This window comes from Lactuca virosa, chromosome 7 (genome assembly GCF_052849685.1).
Source record: "Lactuca virosa cultivar CGN04683 chromosome 7, Lactuca_virosa_CGN04683_v6, whole genome shotgun sequence".
Lineage (NCBI taxonomy): Eukaryota > Viridiplantae > Streptophyta > Magnoliopsida > Asterales > Asteraceae > Lactuca > Lactuca virosa.
Genome location: NC_136432.1, coordinates 106,028,484 through 106,051,407, shown reverse-complemented (window position 1 = coordinate 106,051,407; position 22,924 = coordinate 106,028,484). Strand labels below are relative to the sequence as shown.

The 22,924-nt window shown below is 36.0% G+C and overlaps 1 protein-coding gene across 1 annotated transcript; it reads left to right on the top strand.

Annotated features, from left to right (window-relative positions):
- The first annotated feature begins 3,478 nt into the window (after positions 1-3,478).
- Positions 3,479-3,820, top strand: LOC145127018 (secreted RxLR effector protein 161-like). Its single transcript, XM_079062272.1, has one exon. The coding sequence runs from the start codon at positions 3,479-3,481 to the stop codon at positions 3,818-3,820; it is 342 nt and encodes a 113-aa protein (XP_078918398.1).
- The last annotated feature ends 19,104 nt before the right edge of the window (positions 3,821-22,924 follow it).

Here is a 22,924-nt window from a genome sequence, read left to right as displayed (position 1 = left end):
TGTTTGATGTGATGTTGGTATGCTAAAATTCAGTTTTGCTTGGGGGCAAGCAAAAGTCTAGTGTGGGGTATTTTGATATGTGCATATTTATACACATATTTATACAACATACATTAATATTTTAATTACTTTTATGCCCTTAATAGAACAAAAGATACTTAATTTGCTATGAATTGTGTTGTAAGGACTAAAAGACTTGTTTGGAGCAAAAATGAAGTTGGAAGCTGGATTAAGGAAGCTAGAAGATGGAAGACTGAACCAAAGCAATAAAATGAAGAAAAATACACCCAACACGTCGTGGTGATCCTACCACGACGTGGCGTCTTGAAGATTCCCGATCAGATTCGATGACTTGGAGATTACGGGATAAACACAATCACCACGACGTGGTGGACCCACCACGACGTGGTGCCTTGCTTTCGGGAAAAGTATAAATATCTCACATAAACCTCCGAATGGAAACTTTTGGCTCTAGAGAATTTGAAGCTTTTTAAGGCAAAGGCACTGGAATTAAGCATTGGAAGCAAGGAATTCAATCACAATCATTAGAAGGAGGAGATCAAAGGCAACTAAACTCTACTTTTCAATTTTTCATTAGGAATAGCTATGTCTTTACTTTTGAATCTCGATTTTATGACTTCGTTTGCTGAAATCATGAGCTAAACACTCATGACTTTCGTTTAGCTAGGATGAGTTGACTAAACATGGTTGATTTCATAGTTAGGATTTAGTTATTTGGTTATTTGTTGACTTTTGCTTATTAAAGAACCTCAAGTACTTTTGATAACTACTTTTTATCTGCTTATTGCTGAATTTGATTACGTTAGAATGACTATTCTTCTTAATTGAATTTGAATTTTATGATCTTGTGATTTGCAAAATTGTAGGACTAGAGTTTTGATTAAAACCTAGGGTTAAGTAGAAAAGTGGGTAAAAAAGTATAGGAGCCAATATATGACGATAAATCATATATAAAATTGAATCAATAAATTTAATTGGTCAATTAATTATAAGTCTAAGCAACTTGAACCGAACACTAGTGAACTTGTAAGTTTGTCCGCTTGATCACCGAATAAATAAGCTAGTTTGCTAAAGGATTAAATTGGTGAATACCAATTTGGTCATTTTAGGAATCAGTAGCCAAAGAAAGTAAATCCATTGCACTTATATGAAACAACCATAATAACAACAAATCCGAAGCTGAACGAAAGTCTCTTTCTCATCTTGGTAATTCATACTTGTTACTTGCTTAGTTTTAGTGCTAGTTTTATTAAGTGAATTTTTGAGTTAGTTTAGTAAATCAAGTATCTAGTCTTGCAATACTTGGAAAACAACTCCTCTTTTAATTTAATTATTAATTAGTCAATAGTAAAATAAAGCAATCTAAACACCGTTCCTTATGTTCGACACTCATTCTTACCATTGCTATACTATTGCACGATTAGGTACACTGCCTAGTGTGTTTAATAGTCTAGTAAAGTAAATTATTATTATAAATTAACTTGAATAAAATATAAGCATATTAAATTACACATCAGATCACATACACACAGATGTGTGTGGACCCTTCAGATCCACCACAAGGGATGTTAATCGATTTTATGTGACATTTACAGATGATTATAGTAGATATGGCTATATCTACTTAATCAAGCATAAATCAGAAACCTTTGAAAAGTTCAAAGAGTTTAAACATGAAGTCGAGAACCAATTAGACAGGAAGATAAAAATGCTCCGATCTGACAGAGTTGGAGAGTTTCTTAGTATCGAATTCCACGACTATCTCAAGGAATGTGGTATTTTTTCACATTTGGATCCTTACATGACACCACAACTTAATGGTGCGACTGAGAAGCGTAATCAATCCTTGTTAAACATGGTTTGTTATATGATGATTCACATTTCTTCCCATTTTTTCTGGGGGTATGCCTTAGAGATAGTTGCCCATATCCTTAATCTTGTCCCTACCAAGAAGGTTTACAAAACATCTCACGAGAAATGGACAGAGAAAGTTCCCTCGTTAGCATATATCAAGGTCTAGGGTTGTGAAGCTTTCGTTAGACGAAGCTAGACCCTAGAAGTAAGAGATGTATTTTCATTGGCTAACCACAAAAGTCTTTTTGATATTTGTTCTACAAACCAAGTGAGAACATGGTCTTTGTAGCATTAAGGAGAGTCTTTCATGAGAGAGAGAGAGCTTATATGCAAAGAAGACAGTGGGATTACAAATGACCTTGAAGAGATTCAAGAGTCAACTAATGAAGGAACCTTGGAAGGCATTAGCACTCAACCAGAGAATGAAACTCTTGTTGAGCCCATTGACGATTCATTAACTCTTCGTCATTCTAGTGGAGTTAGAATGCCACCCGAGTTCTATGGTTTTCATATAACTACAGATGGAGACACATTTGTCAATGATCGTACACTGGTAAATTTGGATGAGCCAGCTAACTACAAGGAAGCGATGCCAGACCCTGAAGCTGCCAAGTGGAAAGAGGCAATGGACAGGGAGATCAAATCTATGTATGATAACCAAGTTCGAAATTTGGTTGATCAACATCCTGGTCGAAAGACAGTGAGATGAAGACCGAAATAGATGGAAACGTACACACTTTCAAGGAATGACTGGTTACGAAGGGATTTACTCAAACCCTAGGGATTGACTATAATGAGAGCTTATCTCCAGTGGCAAAGGTAAAGTCTATTATGATAATGCTCGCCATAGCTACCTTTCATGACTATGAAATATGGCAGATGGATGTCAAAATCGATTTCCTTAATGGGAAGTTGACTTAGGATGTTTACATGAATCAGCCAAAGGGTTTTGTAGATGCAAAGTTTCCTAATAGAGTGTGTAATCTTCAGAAATCCATTTATAGGTTGAAACAACCATCTCGCAGCTGAAATCTTTGCTTCCATGAGAAAGTCAAAGAATTTGGTTTCTCTAGGGGTGAGGATGAGTCATGTGTGTATGTCAAGGCTACTAAGTGTATAGTAACTATCCTAGTATTGTATGTTGATGACATACTCCTTATGGGAAACGACATTCCAACCCTACAAGAAGTAAAGTATTGGTTTGGGAAGTGTTTCACCATGAAGGATCTATGGGAAGCTGCCTATATTCTTGGGATAAGAATTTTCAGGAATAGAAAGAAAAGACTAATTAGACTTATTCAAAGTACATACATAGATAAGGCGCTAAAAAATTTTAGTATGAAAAAATTCCAAGAAAGAAGAGCTACCTATTTAGAGTAATGCCAAGTTGAGTAAGACTCAAAAACCTAGTACTGATGAAAAGATAGCTGACACAAGTCGATTCCAATATGCTACAACTGTAGGATCCATCATGTATGCTATGGCATGTACTTGCCCTGATGTGCCTTTTGCTTTGAGCATGGTCAGTCACTTTTAGGGAAATCTAGGAAGAGCTCATTGGATAGCAGTGAATAACATTTTGAAGTCTCGAAACACAAAGGGCATGGTTCTAGTCCTTGGTGGAGGTGACACATTGAGAGTGAGTGGGTATAGTGACACCAACTTCCAGACAGATCGACACAACTTTTGTTCTCAATCGGGCTGGGTGTTTGTCTTAAATGGAGGAGTAGTAACCTGGAAAACTTCCAAGCAGGATACGGTGGCTAATTCTACTTGGGAATCAGAGTACATCGCATTGAGTGAAGCATCAGAGGAAGCGGCTTGGCTGGACTACTTCATCGGAGATCATGGTCTAGTCTCGACCATTCAGGAGATATTGGAACTTTACTGTGATAATGAAGACGTTGTTGCTTTCACCGAAGAACCCAAGGATCATGGTAGATGAAACCATATAAATAGAAAGTATCAGTACATTAGGCATAGAGTTGAAGAAGGTCATCTCATAGTTAAGAGAGTGTCGTCAGAAGACAATCCTACAGATCCTTTCACCAAGGCTCTTAGTAGGGTTAAGCATAGTCAACATGCTAGGAGAATTGGTTTGAGAGATGATATTAGTTTTAGTAGTTAGATGGTTAGTTTGAAACTTGTATCAAAATAAATGTAATTGATTTTGGTGATTAAATAATAGAGATTATTTATGAGTTTGTTTACTACCTTTGTAAATTATTTATTCTTGTGTTTTAATTTGCATGTTTACTTCCTGAATGATTTGATTATTCCAAATTCCACAGTCGCGCATACATTAGGATGTCATTAGTGAATGAAGATTGTCATTAATTGGATTGTAGATTATATAAGGAGTTTAGACATAGCAATTGTTTTGCTACAACATTCATGAGTACTTAGAAAAAGGAGATTTTAGTATTGGATAAACCCACGCTCAGAGAATTACTTCATGGATTCTATCACGAGGAATTCTGAGACAATAATATCTTATATTCTTAAAACAGAGATATATGAGTTATAATTTACAAGTCCGTCATATATTGGTATTAGGAAAATGCATCAGTAACATGATGTTATAAAACATAGTGTCATGTATGATTTGGTGAGTAAAAGATATAAGCATCTGAGTCAAAGTTTATTCATTCATTTTGCCCCAATAAAGAAAAGCGATATCTTTGGGCCCCTCACTGATTTGGTGTTGACTTATAGTGTTGGGCCCATCTAGGACTACATTGGTTCTAATCCATGTCTCGTGTCCATATGATATCTTGTAGAACGAAGGAATATTTGATCATATATCTAATGACCAATATCTGATCAGATCAAAGTTCGTTAGTTGCTTCAGAAAGCACACTTTACTGTTTGACTTAGAATTTATACCTGTAATTTTGTTTAGACTTATCCAAGTGGGAGACTGTTGGATTGGTTATCTAAGCCAATAAATAAATTAGCATAATCTTGAATTATTAGCAAATTCCTTTTGGGTTGCCCTTAAACCTAGTAATTGACTAGAATGCCTTTTGGAGAGAGAGACTATTTATTAATTTATTATACGATTAATAAATTAATTAGAAATAAAAATAAATCATTTATTAATATATTATCAGAATAATATATTAATTAGAAATATTATTATTTAATTAAGAATTAACCATAAATTAATTAGAATTAATTTTGGGATTAATTGGATTAGTTAAAAGTAGAAGGACTAAAGGTGAAAATGTTCAAAAGTTGAACATTGACCACTTCTAGAACCTCCCAAGAGGGGTACGGTTCTAGAAGGGGATTCTAGAGCTTTTATTGGGCTTTAAGGGAGCTTAGAATGCTTAAGGGAGGAAGAAATGTAGTAAGGGTTATCTAAAAGGAAACATGTCTTATCTACAACCTTTCTAACACCTATATAAACCCCTAAAGGTTTGGAATTTCGAAATTATATTTTATAAGAGCCTTAGATCGAAATTATTCCTTCTTTTCCTTTCTCGTCTTAAGTTTATATTTCCTAGGGTTTGGGTGTGAGCCATTAGAGTCACGAGCCATTAGTTAACTAATTTCTATCAACCCTTTCTTAATTTCGAAAATAGAAATGTACTTTTAGGGCTTTTGATATTCAATTGTTTGTTGCAAATCATAGTGAGAGCATAGATCCTTTAGGTTGCATGTGAACTTAGGGTTTAAGTTTTTCTGCCAAAATAAGATTTTGGTAACCTATAAAACCCATCAGTTTCCACCGCCACCATGTCATCGCTAACTCCATAAACCCTCATGTAGCATTTCCGACCATCGCTCCACCTAAAAGAATACATTCCCTCAATAAGAAAAAGAAAAGAATGAGGATGAAGAAGATAATTTCGCCCTTGAACACAAAGGTAAAGGTAAATTTGTGCTTAATTTCATTAATCATAGCTCCAATAATAATCTGATACCTTACACCCCTTCTCTGTGTGTGTGTGTGTGTGTATCTGATGGGCTCTCTCTAAAAGCAATTAAGTGATAGTTGTATATGATGGCTTTCTTTCATACTGATATGTTAATTACGTTTATGGTATTATTTGAACCTTGAAACATTAATATAAATATTACTTGCAGATAGAGGAAGATTGCTACCCATGTTATTATTTCCTTTGTTTTTCTTGATGGAATCTAGAGGTGAAACCTCATAAATAGTACTCTTATCTCAATGCAATCTTGAATTAATATAAATTTCATTTTGTTTGTAGAAATCCAACTAAGCTTGTAGAAGAGGAGTTCTACAATCTTGAATTGAATTGAAATTTCATTTTCATTTTCATTTTTGGAGTAGTACGAGGAGTCGGTTACACTATTCATGATCTTACTTAAGAGATCTAATCCACTTGCTCAATTTATTAAATGAAACTAAATGATAATAAGTTTCTACATGTTTCCTGCAGGTCGACATCAAGTGGTCATTTTGCAGGCACCAGTAGCACCATTAGTTTTTTAGTTTTGCGGTTTTACCAACACATCATCTCCATCATTGCCACAGTCTACCGCTGAATTGGTCATCCTCTTTAATTATTGCAAAGTTCAATTAATTAGTGGTATTTCTTCATGGTTATTGTGCTCTTAAAAGTCCAAGAAATAATGCTTCAAGAATGTTTCTAGGGCTATGGTGAGATCAGAACCTATAAAAGTGAGGTCTTTAAATTATATATTTGTGTGTATTGTCTTTTATTTTCGTTGGTGACAAATGATGTGATAGAGCAACACCAATGAGATGTAATTGAAGCTTTCAGTGGTCATGTGTTTGCTTTTTTTTCTGCTTCGGTAGCCTTTCACCTTGTTCCTTCCTAACATGAATTATAATCTTACCTTCATGATAAAGATAATGTAAAGAGATTTCCACACCAGTGACTTGGCTTCACGTAAGAAGGGAAAAAATCCAATCGAAAAACAACTATAAGCTAATCAGAAAGTTGCAGTTTTATGCTGTTTATTTGTTTTTATTTTTACTTTTAGTTACTATTTTCCTCAATGAATTCAACTGTTATACTATATGATTATGCATTAGCATTCATTTTGCCATTTCCTTATATAAAAACTATATTTTCTTTTGCTCCCCTCCTCTCCTATGTAAAACATCCAAGAATTTTGGTATGTTTTATTTTTGGAATGTGTGCCTATATTATGCAGTGCAAGTCTTCGGTATAAATCTTATCTCAATGATGAAAAAGAGAATATAACCAAAAGAAAGAAACCAAATAGTTTGATTGTTCATTTTGTAATAGTTTCAAGCCTCAACTGCTAACTCATATGGAAAATATAGTGATCTGTGTACTTGGATAATCACTTAATGTAACTTCCCAAAAATCAGAGTAATATTTTTAATTTTTCAAAACCAAACCATAGACCATAATTGTTTACAAAACAATGTTTCCAAGAGAAAGAACTAAAATCAAAGTATCCCAAAATCCAAAAATATAAAATCAAGAGGATGTGTACACGATCACGCATTCGCTTTCCCACTATCGTTTGAAGTACCTAAAACAATAAACTGAAACTCTAAGCCAAAGCATAGTAAGTTCCCCCAAAGTACCACCCATAAGCAAATAGATAACAACATGCATATATGAGCCTTCAGCCTGGACCGTCAGGTCGGGCCTATAACCTATCTATAGCGCTCTTACAGGCCTTCAGCCTGACTGGACCGACACACAGGGCCTACAGCCTATCCGAACTGCATGGGTATCTTGGACTTTAGCACAAAGCAAGATCGCCTCAACCCAACAAACCTTAACATGTTCACATATACCATAACAACCAATAACCAACAAATGTGTAATCATACAGATCAACCAATCTAATGCATACTCAATGAAAACATGTAATCATACATATTTGTACATTTAGCATACCAGCATAAACGCAACATAACAACAATCCATTATACCAAGATACAATTCCAGTGGGTCAGCATTGGTGCCTTCGAACCACAAGTATAGTGAGAAAGTCTGACCTCTCGGTCTGAAAAGATAGCAGAATAGGACACTGCTCAGAATATCAGCTCTACAAGTCACATGAACACCAAATACTGAACACTCTCAAATGCAACTCAAATACCCAAAATACCCTTAGGTCAAACTGTCACACCCCCAACCAGTGGCAGAAACACCGGGCGGTGAAAATTCATTCTTTGTATCACAGTTATATAACATATATTGAACAGTACAAAAGAGTTTTATACACTACATACCTTTATTGATGAGAGAAAGTTACGTTATTCTTGCTTCCTAGTATTTACTATTTCACACATCCTAACAGATATATATCCCATATGAACATAAAGGATAATAGTAAAACTTCTCGTGTTCGAGTAACAATCCAACTTATCAAGTTCCTGAAAACACATGCATTTTGAAAATACGTCAACATAAAGTTGGTGAGTCCACAGGTTTTGATTATGAGAAAATAGTATTTTTTCCATGTTCAAAAAGTATAAAACTTAGTTTGAAAATGTCTTTTAGACTCATACCTATCTCAAACATATTGTATATATCCTAGGTATACTAGTTTACCTAAGTGATACCTATAATTTCCATATACTACGAGTATAGGTTTTTGTAATCCTAAACCAAGGAATGTTATTATGTATAAATCTTATTTCAATTCTATATGAGTATGTGTGTTAGGTATAATTGTCTACTTAAAGAACAAGTAGTATACCTACAAGTTTCTTGTACCTAGAGTATAAGTGTTTGAGAAACTTATGCTTAACATTCATACTTGTATATCGACAAGGTATAATGTTTCTAAAACTGTGCTACCATGAGTCTGTAACCGTGGCTATGTGACATAAAGACCTCTGATTAAAAAATCCCACAAATGTTTCCATCATTGGTGCCATAATAAAACCGCCATTGGTGCCACGAAGGATTCCACCAAGGTAAATACTTCCCCCGTGAGCTTCATCGACGCCGGGTCTAAAACAGAACAATCAATGGGACAGTTTGTCACCCACAAAACGTTGGGTTGTAGCTAGCAACCATGGGTAGGGGTGTAAACTCGTATAGACCTATAGTCCCCCGTAAAACCATTTAGGTTGTAGCTAGCAACCACAGATGGGGTGTTAACCCACATAGATCTATACACAACTTCCTCGTTCACACGGGATTGGCGGTTACAGGTTCGAGGATTTCCCCTAAGATTTCCAATCTTAGTTGATGAATAAAATAGCTCATGTAGAGTTTGTCGAATTCCTATAATTCTAATAGTGAAATCATATTCATGTCTAAAAACCTAAGTTACTATACTATGTTTTTAAACATTACTCCTAATTTCATAATACTTAGGCAATACAACAACTATAACTTGAAGTAAAACAAGCTTTTATCTAACATAAAAATAATATTAATAACATACTTAACAAATAATATATAGACTCGTGAGTATAACTCTAGGGCTATAACACAACAAAGTATATAGAACTCCCAAGTATAACTTCAGATCTATAACACACATAGTATATAGAACTCCTGAGTATAACTCCGGATCTATATTAGTAAAATCTATGATAACAACATGCTAACAAGTTTAAGATAATTGTATGATTTTAAAATATCAGATATATTCTAGGTATATATGATACAAAACAACTATATCCTGGTTAATATAACTATTTATGTTGATACGAATATACTATAATATAAACATAATATTAACTTTTATATAATATTTAGCATGCATTTTCCCCCGAAATCATTAAAAAGTAGGGCCGTGAAAGTCACCCTAGTAGTGTGATTTTATAGAATCTAACTAGAAACGGTCAACAGTTCGTGATCGTCGGGCTAGGGATGAGGAATGCCTTCAGCAAATGAAAGAAAGGAAAGAGATTTAGGTGTAAGGAGGGTTAGGGTTGAACTTGCTATTTATAGGCTACCCATGACAAGTTCACGTCGTGAAGCCTAGCTGCATCACCTCATAGACTTTCCATTTGGGTCCTAGCTTCGGAAGGTGTCAAGATACTGATTTCACATCGTGAACCTTTATGTCCATTTCGTGAAGTCTTAACACACCACTCCCGTAGACTTTCCATCTGCATGCTAGCCTTGAGAAGTGTCCTAGATCACTTTCACGTCGTGAACCTTCACGTCCACTTCGTGAAGCATCTGATTAGGGTTTCTGATACGTGTCATGCTCTTAGACTGTTACATCTTCGGAAGATCATATCTTTTGCATACAAAGTCCGTTTTTTGACGTTCTTTATATCCGCACGTAGGTATTTTCGAGTACTACATCTTTCTTTTACATTCCATTATCTAATTCTCACTATATTTTTATTTCTTATTATTATATAGATTTATAGTGTTAGAGTTTATCATAGCTTTTTTATGTGAAGTTAGATTGAGATTTGTTTAAATCGTTTGGAATTGTATGGATGTATACTTTGATTTATACTATAAACTCATACGAAAGTTCATACTTGCCTTAGAATTTATTATGAACTACATGGTAAGTTTATCACATTACTTGTTTGACATGATCACATGTGATTGTTGTTGACCTGTTTTGACTGGTGTTACATTCTCCCCCCCTTGAAATAATTTTGTTACAAAATTTATCTTGTACCAGATACCACCGAAGGGTCCTAGATAGCTTCCCTTCTTTTGATTACGAATGGTCTGCCGCGGCCTAAACGTCTATGACTCCTTAACTTTGGACATTCCCTCCTGAAGTGTCTAGTCTCGCCACACTCATAACATTTTCTTCCTCCACCATAGCATGTTCCAGTATTTGTTCCTTGGTTTATTGTTGTAGGTGTTGTGTTACTGCAGTAGCTGACGGTATGTCCCTCCTTGTTACACTAACTGCACCATAAACAGTTACCTAGGTGATAACGATTACACTGAGGTCACCATGGCAGTTTCCCATCATATTTCCTTGGTTGTGTGGGTACTACTGTCGTGGCTGCATAAATAGTTGCCACATCTTGTCTCTTCTCGGATGATTGTCTGGGACTCTTCCCATTAAATTTGCACTTGTACGTTCTAGATTTGGGAGACTCAGCTTTTCTGACCATAAATCCCACTTGGATTTTTGTGTTGGTTAGCTAATGAGCTATATGCTTTGTACTGTCATATGTTGTAGGCTTTGATGCGATCACCATTCCTTTTATTTGTGATGCTAGACCCCAGATATATCGCTCGATCTTCTTGTATTCCGGGGTTATAAGTGCTGGACACATCACTGCAATGTCATTGAATATAGTGGTATAAGCATTTATCTTTGAAACATTCATTGTTAGGTTCCACAATTCTTGTTCTAACTTATGTATTTCCTCCCGAGGACTATACTCCTCTACTAGCATCATCTTCAACTCCTCCCATTTCATGGAATTTGCAACATTAATTCCCATTGTATTTACATGGTTGTTCCACCATGTTAACGCTGCATCAGTGAAAGTACATGCTGCTAATCGTACTTTACAATCATCTGGACAGAATCTTATTTGAAATACGGATTCTATCTTTTCAATCCACCTGGTCAAATTAACAACCCGTTCAGTTCCATGAAAGCTCTTTGGTTTGCAATTCGTAACGTCCTTATAGGTACACATTCTGGCGGTTCCTACATTGCCTTCATTCCTAATTCCACTTGTTGTGTCAATAGCTAAAGCTATAGCGATTCTCTGAGCTATAATTTCTTCAAGTTCTGTTGAACTTATTGAGGGGTTTACTTCTGGTGGTGGTGGTTGCAGTTGTTGTTATTGTTGTTGTTGTTGTTGTTGTGGTTCTGATCGTTTGTTACAGTTTATCCGAGCACTACTTCTTCTACGCATTTTTATTTAGTTCCTAAATAGTAAGAATATTATGAGTTTTATGAAGTATTACAATTAGTCATTGAATTACGAGTGTTAATGACTTCAATTATTCTTCAAGGTATAGAGCATAGTGGACGACACTATTGAAGGGTTTTGAGCATTCTAACACTCCTATGGTGTACATGCAACCCTAGAAACCTTGGATCTATGTTTTATATATGATACATGCAAAATTGTTTTTCCAAGGTTCATAACCTATATAGCATACATGGGGAACTTTTCATCATAAAAGTTAGTAGGAAATACATACTTTGTAGTAGTTTGGATTCCTTGAAAACCTTGTGAGCCTAGCACCTCAAGTGTGATGCCTCAAATGTCTCACACAACACCAAATGCACTTGGAATAACTTAGAGAAAAATGGAACACTTCTTCAAATCGGCTAGCCCTCACTTGTATGCTTAGTGGCTGATTTTGGTGAACAAAGTGAAGCTTATATAGTGTGTTACAATTAAGCTTATATAGTGTATTACAATTAGGGTTATGTCACACCCCCAGCCATCGGCGGAAACACCGGGTGGTGTAATGTCATTCTTCGTATCACAGTTATATAACATACATTGAATAGTACTAAAGAAAATACATACCTTTATTGATAACTGAAAGTTACATAACTGTTTTTCTAGAACCTATTACATAATATCCGACTATGGCATACTTCTTAATGAACAGCAAGGTAATAGTAAAACTTCTTCTGTTCGAATACATACCAGCTTTTCAAGTTCCTGAAAACACATGCATTTTAAAATACGTCAACATAAAGTTGATGAGTCCACAGGTTTTGACTCCATAAAATAATACATTTTCCACGTTCAAAAGTATAGTTTTGAAAGTATCATTTTGACTCTCCAACGTTTAGTATATATATCCTAGGTATAATGGTTTACTTACCAAATAAGTATATACCTATAAGTCTCATATATTATAAATATAAATGTTTGTAATTCCATACAAATGAAAGTTACTACGTATAAATCTTATTTCAATTCTATATGTGTATGTGTGTTAGGTATAGTTATCTACTTAATATACAAGTAGTACCTAGGGTATAAGTAGGAGGAAACTTATACTTAACATTAATACTTGTATACGACAAAGTATAATGTTTCTAACAATTTGCTACCATGAGCCTGTAACCGCTGCTATGACATAATACCTCTGATAAAACACACTCATGATTTACCATGAGAAACAACACACTCATGATTTACCATGAGAAACAACACACTCATGATTTACCATGAGAAACAACACCATACGCTTCATCGATGCCGGGACAATAACAAGTAAAAGGATAGTTCATCACTCGCTCTTGGTTGACTATAGCTAACAGTCACAAGTGGGGTGGTCAACCCGTATACTAATTATACACGACTTCCTCGCTCACACGGGATTAACGGTTACAGTTCAGAGGATTTCCGCTAAGATCCCTAATCTTAGTTGATGAATACAATTACTCATGTAGACTTCGACGGCTTCCTATAGCTCTAACAACAAAAGCATTCTCATGTCTAAACCTTAAGTTACTAGACTATGCTTTTAAACATTACTCCTAATCTCATAACATTTAGTCAGTATAACAGCTATAGCTTGAAGTAAAACCAAGTTTCATCTTAACATAAAACCAATAACAACAACAACATATAACCTACCAAGTTTTATCTTGTCATAAAACTAGTAATAACAACATACTTTATAAATTAACATATAGAACTTCCGAATATAACTTCGGAACTATATCGCACACAACATATATATATATATATATATATATATATATATATATATATATATATATATATATATATATATATATATATATATATATATATATATATAGCATCCTAAGTGTAACTTAAGATCTACATTAGTATAATAACATACTGATAAGTTGATAATAGTTGTATATATTCAAAGATATTATATTTAGAATAACTATACCCCGACTATTATAACTATATACTATCATATAGACATAATAGTAATATGTATACAACATTTAGCATGCGTTTTCCCCCAAAATATTAGAAAGTGGGGCGGTGAAACTCACCCTAGTAGCATGATTTTATGTAATCTAAGCAGAAACGGGCAGCGTACGAGGTCGTCGGGGCTCGGGATGCAAGATGGCTTTAGTAAGGGAGAGAGGACAAAGGGAAATAGTGTAAGGAATAGTTGAAGTCGGACCTGCTATTTATAGTAAGGATTTTGGACTCTCACGTCGTGAGTTTTATAAGGCTCATGTCGTGAGTCATGCATGCTCATCCCGTAGACTTGCCATTTGCGTCCCTAGCTTCGGAAGGTGGCCATGTGACTCCTCACGTCGTGAGATATCCTTGCTCACGTCGTGAGTTTGGATCTTATCCCTTCGTTGCCTCGTCAGACACCTTCTAGATTCCAAGATGTGGCAAAATGACTCCTCACGTCGTGAGTTCTGTGCTCACGTCGTGAGTTCAGTCAGATTAGGGTTTCTGACAGCTGGATCTTCGGAAGGTCGTAACTTTCACATACGAACTCCGTTTTTGACGTTATTTATATGCACGGTAGGTATTTACAAGTAATACAACTCTCTTTTAGACTCCAATAGCTAATTCTAAGTCTATTTTAAATTCCTCTTATTATAGATATTTATAGTGTTCGGTTTATCATAACTTCTTCATGCGAAGTCAGATTCAGACATTCTCTATATTTTTGGAATCGTATGGACATATACTTTGAGTTGTATCATAAAGAAAATTCATATTTGTATTAGAATTTATCATGAACTACATAGCACTCTTATCACATTACTAGTTTAATAAAATCACATTACATGATTGGCATAATTACATGTGATTGTTTATTGACCTATTTTGACTAGTGTTACATTCTCCCCCCGTTAGAACAATTTCGTCCCGAAATTTATCTTATGGATGGGGTTTTGTCAAACAGTTGGGGGGTATTTTTCTTTCATCTGATCTTCACGTTCCCAAGTAAATTCAGGTCCTCGTAAAGAGTTCCAACGAACTTTCACTATGGGAATATGAGTTTGCTTTAATTGTTTGACTTCTCGATCCATGATCTCAACAGGTTCTTCTACAAAGTTGAGTTTCGTATTCACTTGTATCTCTTCGAGAAGTATGACAAGAGTGTCATCGGATAGACATCTTTTGAGGTTTGATACGTGAAAAACATCGTGCACATTACTTAGCTCTTGAGGTAACTTGAGTTGGTATGCGACAGAACCAATTCTTGCTAGAATTTCAAAAGGTCCTATATATCGTGGGTTTAGTTTGCCTCGTTTCCCGAATCGAATTACGCCTTTCCAAGGAGAGACCTTCAACATTACTTTATCTCCAACTTGGAAATCTAAAGGCTTACGTCTTACGTCAGCATAGCTCTTTTGACGATCACGTGCAACCTTTAATCGATCCTTAATTTGCACGATCTTTTTAGTTGTTTCGTGGATTATTTTTGGTCTAGTACGTAAGGTATCGCCTGTACGTTCTCTGGGCATTTGTGTATCTCCAACTTCTACCCAACATACTGGGGAACGACATTTTCGTCCATAAAGAGTCTCAAACGGTGCAGCCTTGATGCTGGTGTGATGACTATTGTTGTAGGAAAACTCAATTAACGGTAAATGAGTATCCCACGCATTTCCAAAATCTATTACACAGGCTCGGAGCATATCTTCTAAAGTCTGAATGGTTCTCTCACTCTGACTATTAGTCTGTGGATGGTAAGCTGTACTCATATCTAGACGTGTTCCTAAGGATTTTTGTAGAGATTGCCAAAACCGTGAAGTGAATCTACTATCTCGGTCAGAAATAATAGAATTTGGAACTCCATGCAATCTGACAATTTCCTTAAGATAAACTCTAGTCAGCTTCTCCATCTTGTCGTTCTCCTTAATTGGTAAGAAATGGGTGGACTTAGTCAATCTATCGACTATTACCCAAATAGTGTCGAACCCACTAGGAGTTATAGGTAACTTAGTGATGAAGTCCATTGATACCTGCTCCCATTTCCATTCAGGTATTTCCGGTTGTTGACGTAAACCTGAAGGCTTTTGATGTTCTGCCTTTACTTTAGAACAAGTCAAACATTTGCTCACATAAGTAGCAATTTCTGCCTTCATGATTGGCCACCAATAATGTACTTTTAAATCTAAGTACATTTTGTCAGAACCTGGATGCACGAAATATCTGGACTTGTGGGCTTCTTCTAAGACCAAGTCCCTGACTCCACCGAACGTAGGCGTCCAAATTCGGTTCATAAAGTGTCGCATTCTATCATCTTTTTGTATAAGTTGCTTTTCCATTCCTCACAAAGCTTCGTTCTTGATGTTTTCTTCTTTTAGAGCCTCAAGTTGAGCTTCTCTAATTTGTGCGGTAAGGTTAGAATGGATAGTTATAGTAAATGCTCGTACCCGACGGGGTTTAATATATTCTTTCCGGCTCAAGGCATCTGCTACCACATTTGGCTTTCCGGGATGATAACGAATCTCACATTCGTAATCATTCAACAATTCGACCCATCTTCGTTGTCTCATATTAAGATCTTTTTGGTTAAAGATGTGCCGAAGACTCTTGTGGTCGGTAAAAATAGTACACTTAGTACCGTATAAGTAATGTCTCCAAATTTTTAGTGCAAAAACTATAGCTCCCAATTCAAGATCATGGGTAGTGTAATTATTCTCATGCACCTTAAGTTGTCGTGATGCATAGGCGATAACTTTTCCTCTTTGCATCAACACACATCCCAATCCTTGATTTAATGCGTCGCAGTATACGACGAAATCTTCTGTCCCATCTGGAAGGGATAGGATTGGTGCACTACACAACATTTGCTTCAGTTCCTGAAAAGTAGCTTCTTGTTTGTCTTCCCATTTGAACTTCGTATCCTTCTGGGTTAGTGTTGTAAGCGGCTTGGCTATTTTGGAGAAATTCTCTATGAATCTACGGTAATAGCCAGCAAGTCCTAGGAATTGACGCACTTCTGTTGACGTCTTTGGTGCTTCCCAATTCCTGAATGCTTCAACTTTGGATGGGTCAACATGAATTCCTTCGTTGCTAACTACATGACCTAAAAGTTGTACTTCTCTAATCCAAAACTCACATTTGGAGAATTTAGCGTACAACTTTTCTTTTCTTAGTAGTTCTAAGATTATTTTCAGATGTTGACCATGTTCTTCCTTGGTTCGTGAATATATCAATATATCATCGATAAATACGATCAGGAATTTATCCAAGTATGGTTTGCAAACACGATTCATGAGATCCATAAACACTGCTGGGGCATTGGTCAATCCAAAAGACATAACTAAGAACTCATAATGACCATAACGAGTTCTAAATGTTGTCTTTCGAATGTCATCTTCTTGTACTCTGAGTTGATGGTATCCCGATCTAAGATCTATCTTTGAGTAGTAGCTGGATCCTTGCAGTTGATCGAATAGTCATTAATTCTTCGAAGTGGATAACGATTCTTGATCGTTAGCTTGTTCAACTCCCGATAATCAATACACAATCGAAAGGATCCGTCCTTCTTCTTAACAAACAAGATTGGTGCTCCCCAAGCTGAAAAACTTGGTCGGATAAAGCCTTTGTCAAGAAGTTATTGTAGTTGGCTAGACAATTCTTGCATTTCGGATGGAGCCAACAGATAAGGAGATTTCGCTACTGGTGCTGCTCCTGGAATTAAGTCGATTCGAAACTCGACTAGTCGGACGGGAGGTATTCCAGGTAGATCTTCAAGAAACACGTCAGGGAAATCACATACTTGAGGTATGTCCTTGATTTCTTTTGTCTTTCTCTTCCTATCTACAATGTAGGCTAAGAATGAACTACATTTCTTATGTAGATATTTATGGGTCTTAGTACAAGAGATGACTTTGAGGTTCTTCCCAGATTTATCACCATAGATAATCAGGGCTTCACCGTTTGGTAAGGGTAGTCGTATGGCTTTCTCATGACATAGAATTTCGGCGTGGTGTGAAGATAACCAATCCATGCTAATTATGACATAAAAACTACCGATAGGCATTGGCATGAGGTTGACGTGAAAAAGGTAGTTATTAAGCGTTAACAGACAGTTTTCTAGAATTTCATGTGTTTTCTCAGTTTGACCGTTAGCGATTTCTACTTCATAGATTTCTTTTAATTTGCTAGACTTATGAGTTAACAATTTTCTAAACTTCGGAGTTATAAAACTTCTATCTGCCCCAGAGTCGAAGAGTATAGTAGCATATAAATTATCTATGAGAAACGTACCAGATACGACCGAAGGGTCCTGGATAGCTTCTGTGCTTCCGATCACGAACGCCCTGCCACGTCCTATGCCTCCTTGACTCCTTAACTTTTGACATTTTTTCTTGAGGTGTCCAATCTCCCCACACTCATAGCATTTTCTTCCTTCACCACGACCTGTTCCATTATTGGTTTGCTGATCGACTGTTGCAGGTGTTGTGCTCCTACAGTAACTAGCAGTATGCCCTTTTTTCTTGCAGTTCGTGCAGACAAAATAGTCATCTAGATGATGACGGTTGCACTGATTGCACCATGAAGATTTTGGTTGTGTAGGTACTGCTGTTGTGGCTGCGTAATTGGTTGCCACTTCTTGTCTTTTCTCAGATGATTGTTTAGGATTCTTCCTATTAAACTTGCGCTTGTTTGTTCCAGATTTGGGAGACTCAGCCTTTGAGACCACTTCTATTCCTTGGATCTCTGTGAGGGTTAGCTGATGAGCTATTCTCTTGGTGCTGTCATAGGTCGTAGGCTTTGATGCGATCACCATGCCTTGAATTTGTGATGCTAAACCCCATATATATCGCTCAATCTGTTTATATTTAGGGGTTACAAGTGCTGGACACATTACTGCAAGATCATTAAATCTAGCGGTATAAGTTTTTATCTCTGAACCCTTCATGGTTAGGGTCCACAACTCTTGTTCCAACTTCTATATTTCCTCCCTGGGACAATACGCCTTTACTAGCATCATTTTTAGCTCTTCCCATTTCATGGAATTTGCAGTATCAATTCCCATTGTATTCACATGGTTGTTCCACCATGTGAGTGCTGCATCAGCGAAAGTACATGCTGCAAATCGTACCTTACAATCATCTGGACAGAAGCTTATTTGAAAGACGGACTCTGTCTTTTCTATCCACCATGTCAAATTAACTACCCCTTCATTTTCATGAAAGCTTTTTGGCCTGCAATTCATAAAATCTTTGTAGGTACACGTTCTAGCGGTCCCTACATGGCTTTCATTTCTAACTCCATCTCTTGTGACATTAGATAGAGCCGCAGCAATTCTTTGAGCTATGATTTCTTCCAGTTGTGCTGTATTTATTGGAGGGTTTGGTTCTGGTGGTTGTTGTTGTGGTGCTGATGGTCTCTTAGGGTTTAGCCGAGCACTACTCATTCTAGGCATTTTGTTTTAGTTCCTAACATAATAAGAATTTTATGAGTTTTGTTAATCATTTAATACACGAGTACTAAATACTTCAATTATTCTTCAAAGTGTAAAACATAATGGATAACACAATGGTTACTGTAATATATGCTTCATATTATTACCGGTGGTTACATCAGTTTATTTAGGCGTAAGAGAAAAGTTTCTATAAACATTACAAAATTTGCAAGGTTTTCTACATCCTTGCTATAAACTTTCCTCTTCTTGCCTTAACTAGTCTGATTTTTCAATTTACACAACCACTAGTTTTAACTTATCTACCAGTAACCTAGGTGATGACCTAGCACGTCCGTGACATTAACCACTTGCTCCTCAAGTGCTTGAGTTCTCTGCTCAAGACTTCTTGTGCGTTCTTCATTTCTTGAGGTTTGATTGTAGAGTTCTAACTCTGCAATCCTTGCATCGTGAGTAATCATGTCTTTATAAGCGGAATTTATACGATGATGGACATCCATCACCGATTCCTGATCTCACGTCCTTTGTCCTTCTAGCCTTCGTACTCTTGCAGAGAGATGAGTAGCCCTTCCTTCGACAATTTCCATCTTATCTTCAATTTTCACACTTTTCTCAAACAATTGAGATAAAGTGTTAACTTCGGAACAATGTGGGAGATGTGGTCGAGATGATTGACCAGTCTCATACATCTTAGCAGCTCTTTCTTCCGCCACCCACCTATCAACGGTTTGTGCGATCCGTGCAGGTTCATCTTGAACTCTGTGACTTCCTGAAGATGTCGCCTTCTGATTCTTCTTAATCTTTTGCCATATCGGTATCGATTTACGTGTCGTGTGTTTCATTTTTGCTCCTCTTGGAACTTTACGGTAAAGAGTGTTCATTGGTGGTAAAGATGATGCCACCGATTCTGTCTCCTCCATTGATTCGCTCTCTTCCATTGGTTCACTCTCTTCCCATTCATTGGAGGGTAAAGGTGCTCCATCGTCAGAAGGTATTGGATGAAAGGTGGTTGGATTTATAGGGTAGTAAGCATCGCCTACCATCATGGGGAATGAAACTTCCTCTTCTTCATCCGTATCCTCGATGATTATCCATTCTTGTGAATGTGCCATGTCGAATTCCTATACGTTTTGGATCACCAAGAGTTTAGTATATCAAATATTACTCCCAAATTAAATAGTTCATATGATCTGATCATAATAAAATGTAGTTGCGCACCTACACCTAGTTGTGATAGGATCTACACACATATAAACTTTAGTTGGAATATTTGATCTAAATCCTTGAGATCAAAAACATTCCGGGTATTAAGGTGTATTCTCATCGCGGGTATGAGTCTTTATATATGACTCTATATTCTTATTTATTGTATTCACGTTTTAACTATTGTTTGTTACTTCAGGTCTATCTGATAAGGCTCACGCCAGTCAGGACAGTCGAAAGGGCAGGATCATTTTAGTATATAGCCGTTCTTGAATCCAGCAACCCAAATCGACATGTCTATCCTTGTCACCGCTCCCGTAAGTAGTCCTTCAGTAGAATAATTAATAATACTTTTTATTTGTAGGCTAAGGAATATTCCTAAATCTAATAGAGTAAGCCCTAAACTATAGACGTCCTTTCCTAAGAAAGTACTAGTTCACTATAGTTAATAGCTCTGATACCAATTTCTGTCACACCCCCAGCCATCGGCGGAAACACCGGGTGGTATAACGTCATTCTTCGTATCACAGTTATATAACATACATTGAACAGTACTAAAGAAAATACATACCTTTATTGATAACTGAAAGTTACATAACTGTTTTTCTAGAACCTATTACATAATATCCGACTATGGCATACTTCTTAATGAACAGAAAGGTAATAGTAAAACTTCTTCTGTTCGAATACATACCAGCTTTTCAAGTTCCTGAAAACACATGCATTTTAAAATACGTCAACATAAAGTTGGTGAGTCCACAGGTTTTGACTCCATAAAATAATACATTTTCCACGTTCAAAAGTATAGTTTTGAAAGTATCATTTTGACTCTCCAACGTTTAGTATATATATCCTAGGTATAATGGTTTACTTACCAAATAAGTATATACCTATAAGTCTTATATATTATAAATATAAATGTTTGTAATTGTTGGATAAGGTGTCTAAGTCCATAACTATTTCTGGTATGTACTTGACCCGACCCGGCATGGTTCATTTGGGTTGCATGGCACCATGCAATTGGATAGACTAAATGAGAGAAATAACACTTGTGGATTATTAATATATTATAAGTTCTAATATATTAATAATATTATTTAATTAGTTTGATCAAGAATTAATTTAGAATTAATTAAGTGATCAAAAGATAACTAATTAAATATATGGGTTGATTATGTAAATTATGCATAACTTGTATAGTGGGCTAAGAGGCTCCATGGATTATCAAGTTGGGTTAAACCCATAGGATGCTCCATGGGAGTTACAAACCCATGGGTCATGGAAATTAAGAGTCATGACACATTAGGGTTTACATGGTGTAACCCTAGATGTGTCAACACTATATAAAGAACCCATGCTCCACCAAAATCGGTGGCACACAAGAATCAAGAGGGCTAGAGCCGATTTTGCAAGTGTAATATTCTCTCAAAAGTTTACTCCAAAAGGATTTGGTGTTGTGTGAAGCATTTGAGGCATCACACTTGGGGTGCTAGGCTCACAAGGTTTCAAGGATCATAATCAACAACAAGGTAAGTTATTCTATCTTTCATTCAAGTTAAAAATGTTCCCCATGTATGCTAGATAGGAATATAACCTTGGAATTCAACTTTGCATGATAATTAGACAAACATAGATCCAAGGTTATTAGGGTTGCATGTATACTTAGGAAGTGTTAGAATGCTCAAAACCCATCAGTGGTATCAGAGCCTAGGTTTGTTTGTTGTTTTTTTTTTGTGCAAACTGCTTGAAAGAAATCGTTTTTCTGTTTTCTGCTCGTATGAAAGTTTGCACATTTGTTGCTGAAAATGGACTTGAAACATTACCCTAAACTGTTTTGATGTTTTAAAACTTGTTTTAAATGGTGTAATGTTTATGCTAATCCATTTACAATGGCAATTATCAAAATTACAAGTTTTTTTTTAAGTGTAATTTTTGATTCTTGAAAGTGTTCATATTCATGTTCTTGAACTTATGAAGATTAGATGATCATAGGAATTGTTTGTAACCTTCATGGTAGTTTAATTCATGATCATAATGTGTTTTAATGGAGTCCATAACTTGTTCTCAAGTTATGGAAAACCAAAAGTCTCACTTTTATTAAAGCCATTAAAAGAACACAAGAGTTATAAAAATGAAGAGTCTTCATTTTTATTACTCAATTAATTCATAAGTTATAAGAAATGAAAAGTTTTTGAAGTTTACAAAACTTGCCCTCAAGTTTTGGAACAAGTAAAGTCTTGATTAAAACTTTAGTTCCAACCCTTAGAATTTTAAAAGTTAAAATTCAATCCTTATACTTTATAATATTATAAGTTACTAACATATATATGTATAAGATCAAGTCGTCTTACCGCTAGTACGCCTCATTCACGAAGCCGGTCTATAAGGGGGGTATAAGGTTGTTGCCTATAAAATGGCAACTTAATGGGTGTCCACTCTCACCCACCGCTTCCTTGATCGGTGGAGGGTCGTTAGCCGAACGGGTAGGACAAGGACTTATAAATTCTCATTAAAAGTATGATGAATATTATAAAGTAACTAAATGCTTTTATGAAATTCCAAATTTTAGTTACTTTAGGAAAAATGTGAATAAGGTG

Coding starts and splice junctions, on each gene's coding strand:
- LOC145127018 (XM_079062272.1), top strand. CDS start 3,479: ATGGTTCTAGTCCTTGGTGGAGGTGACACATTGAGAGTGAGTGGGTAT.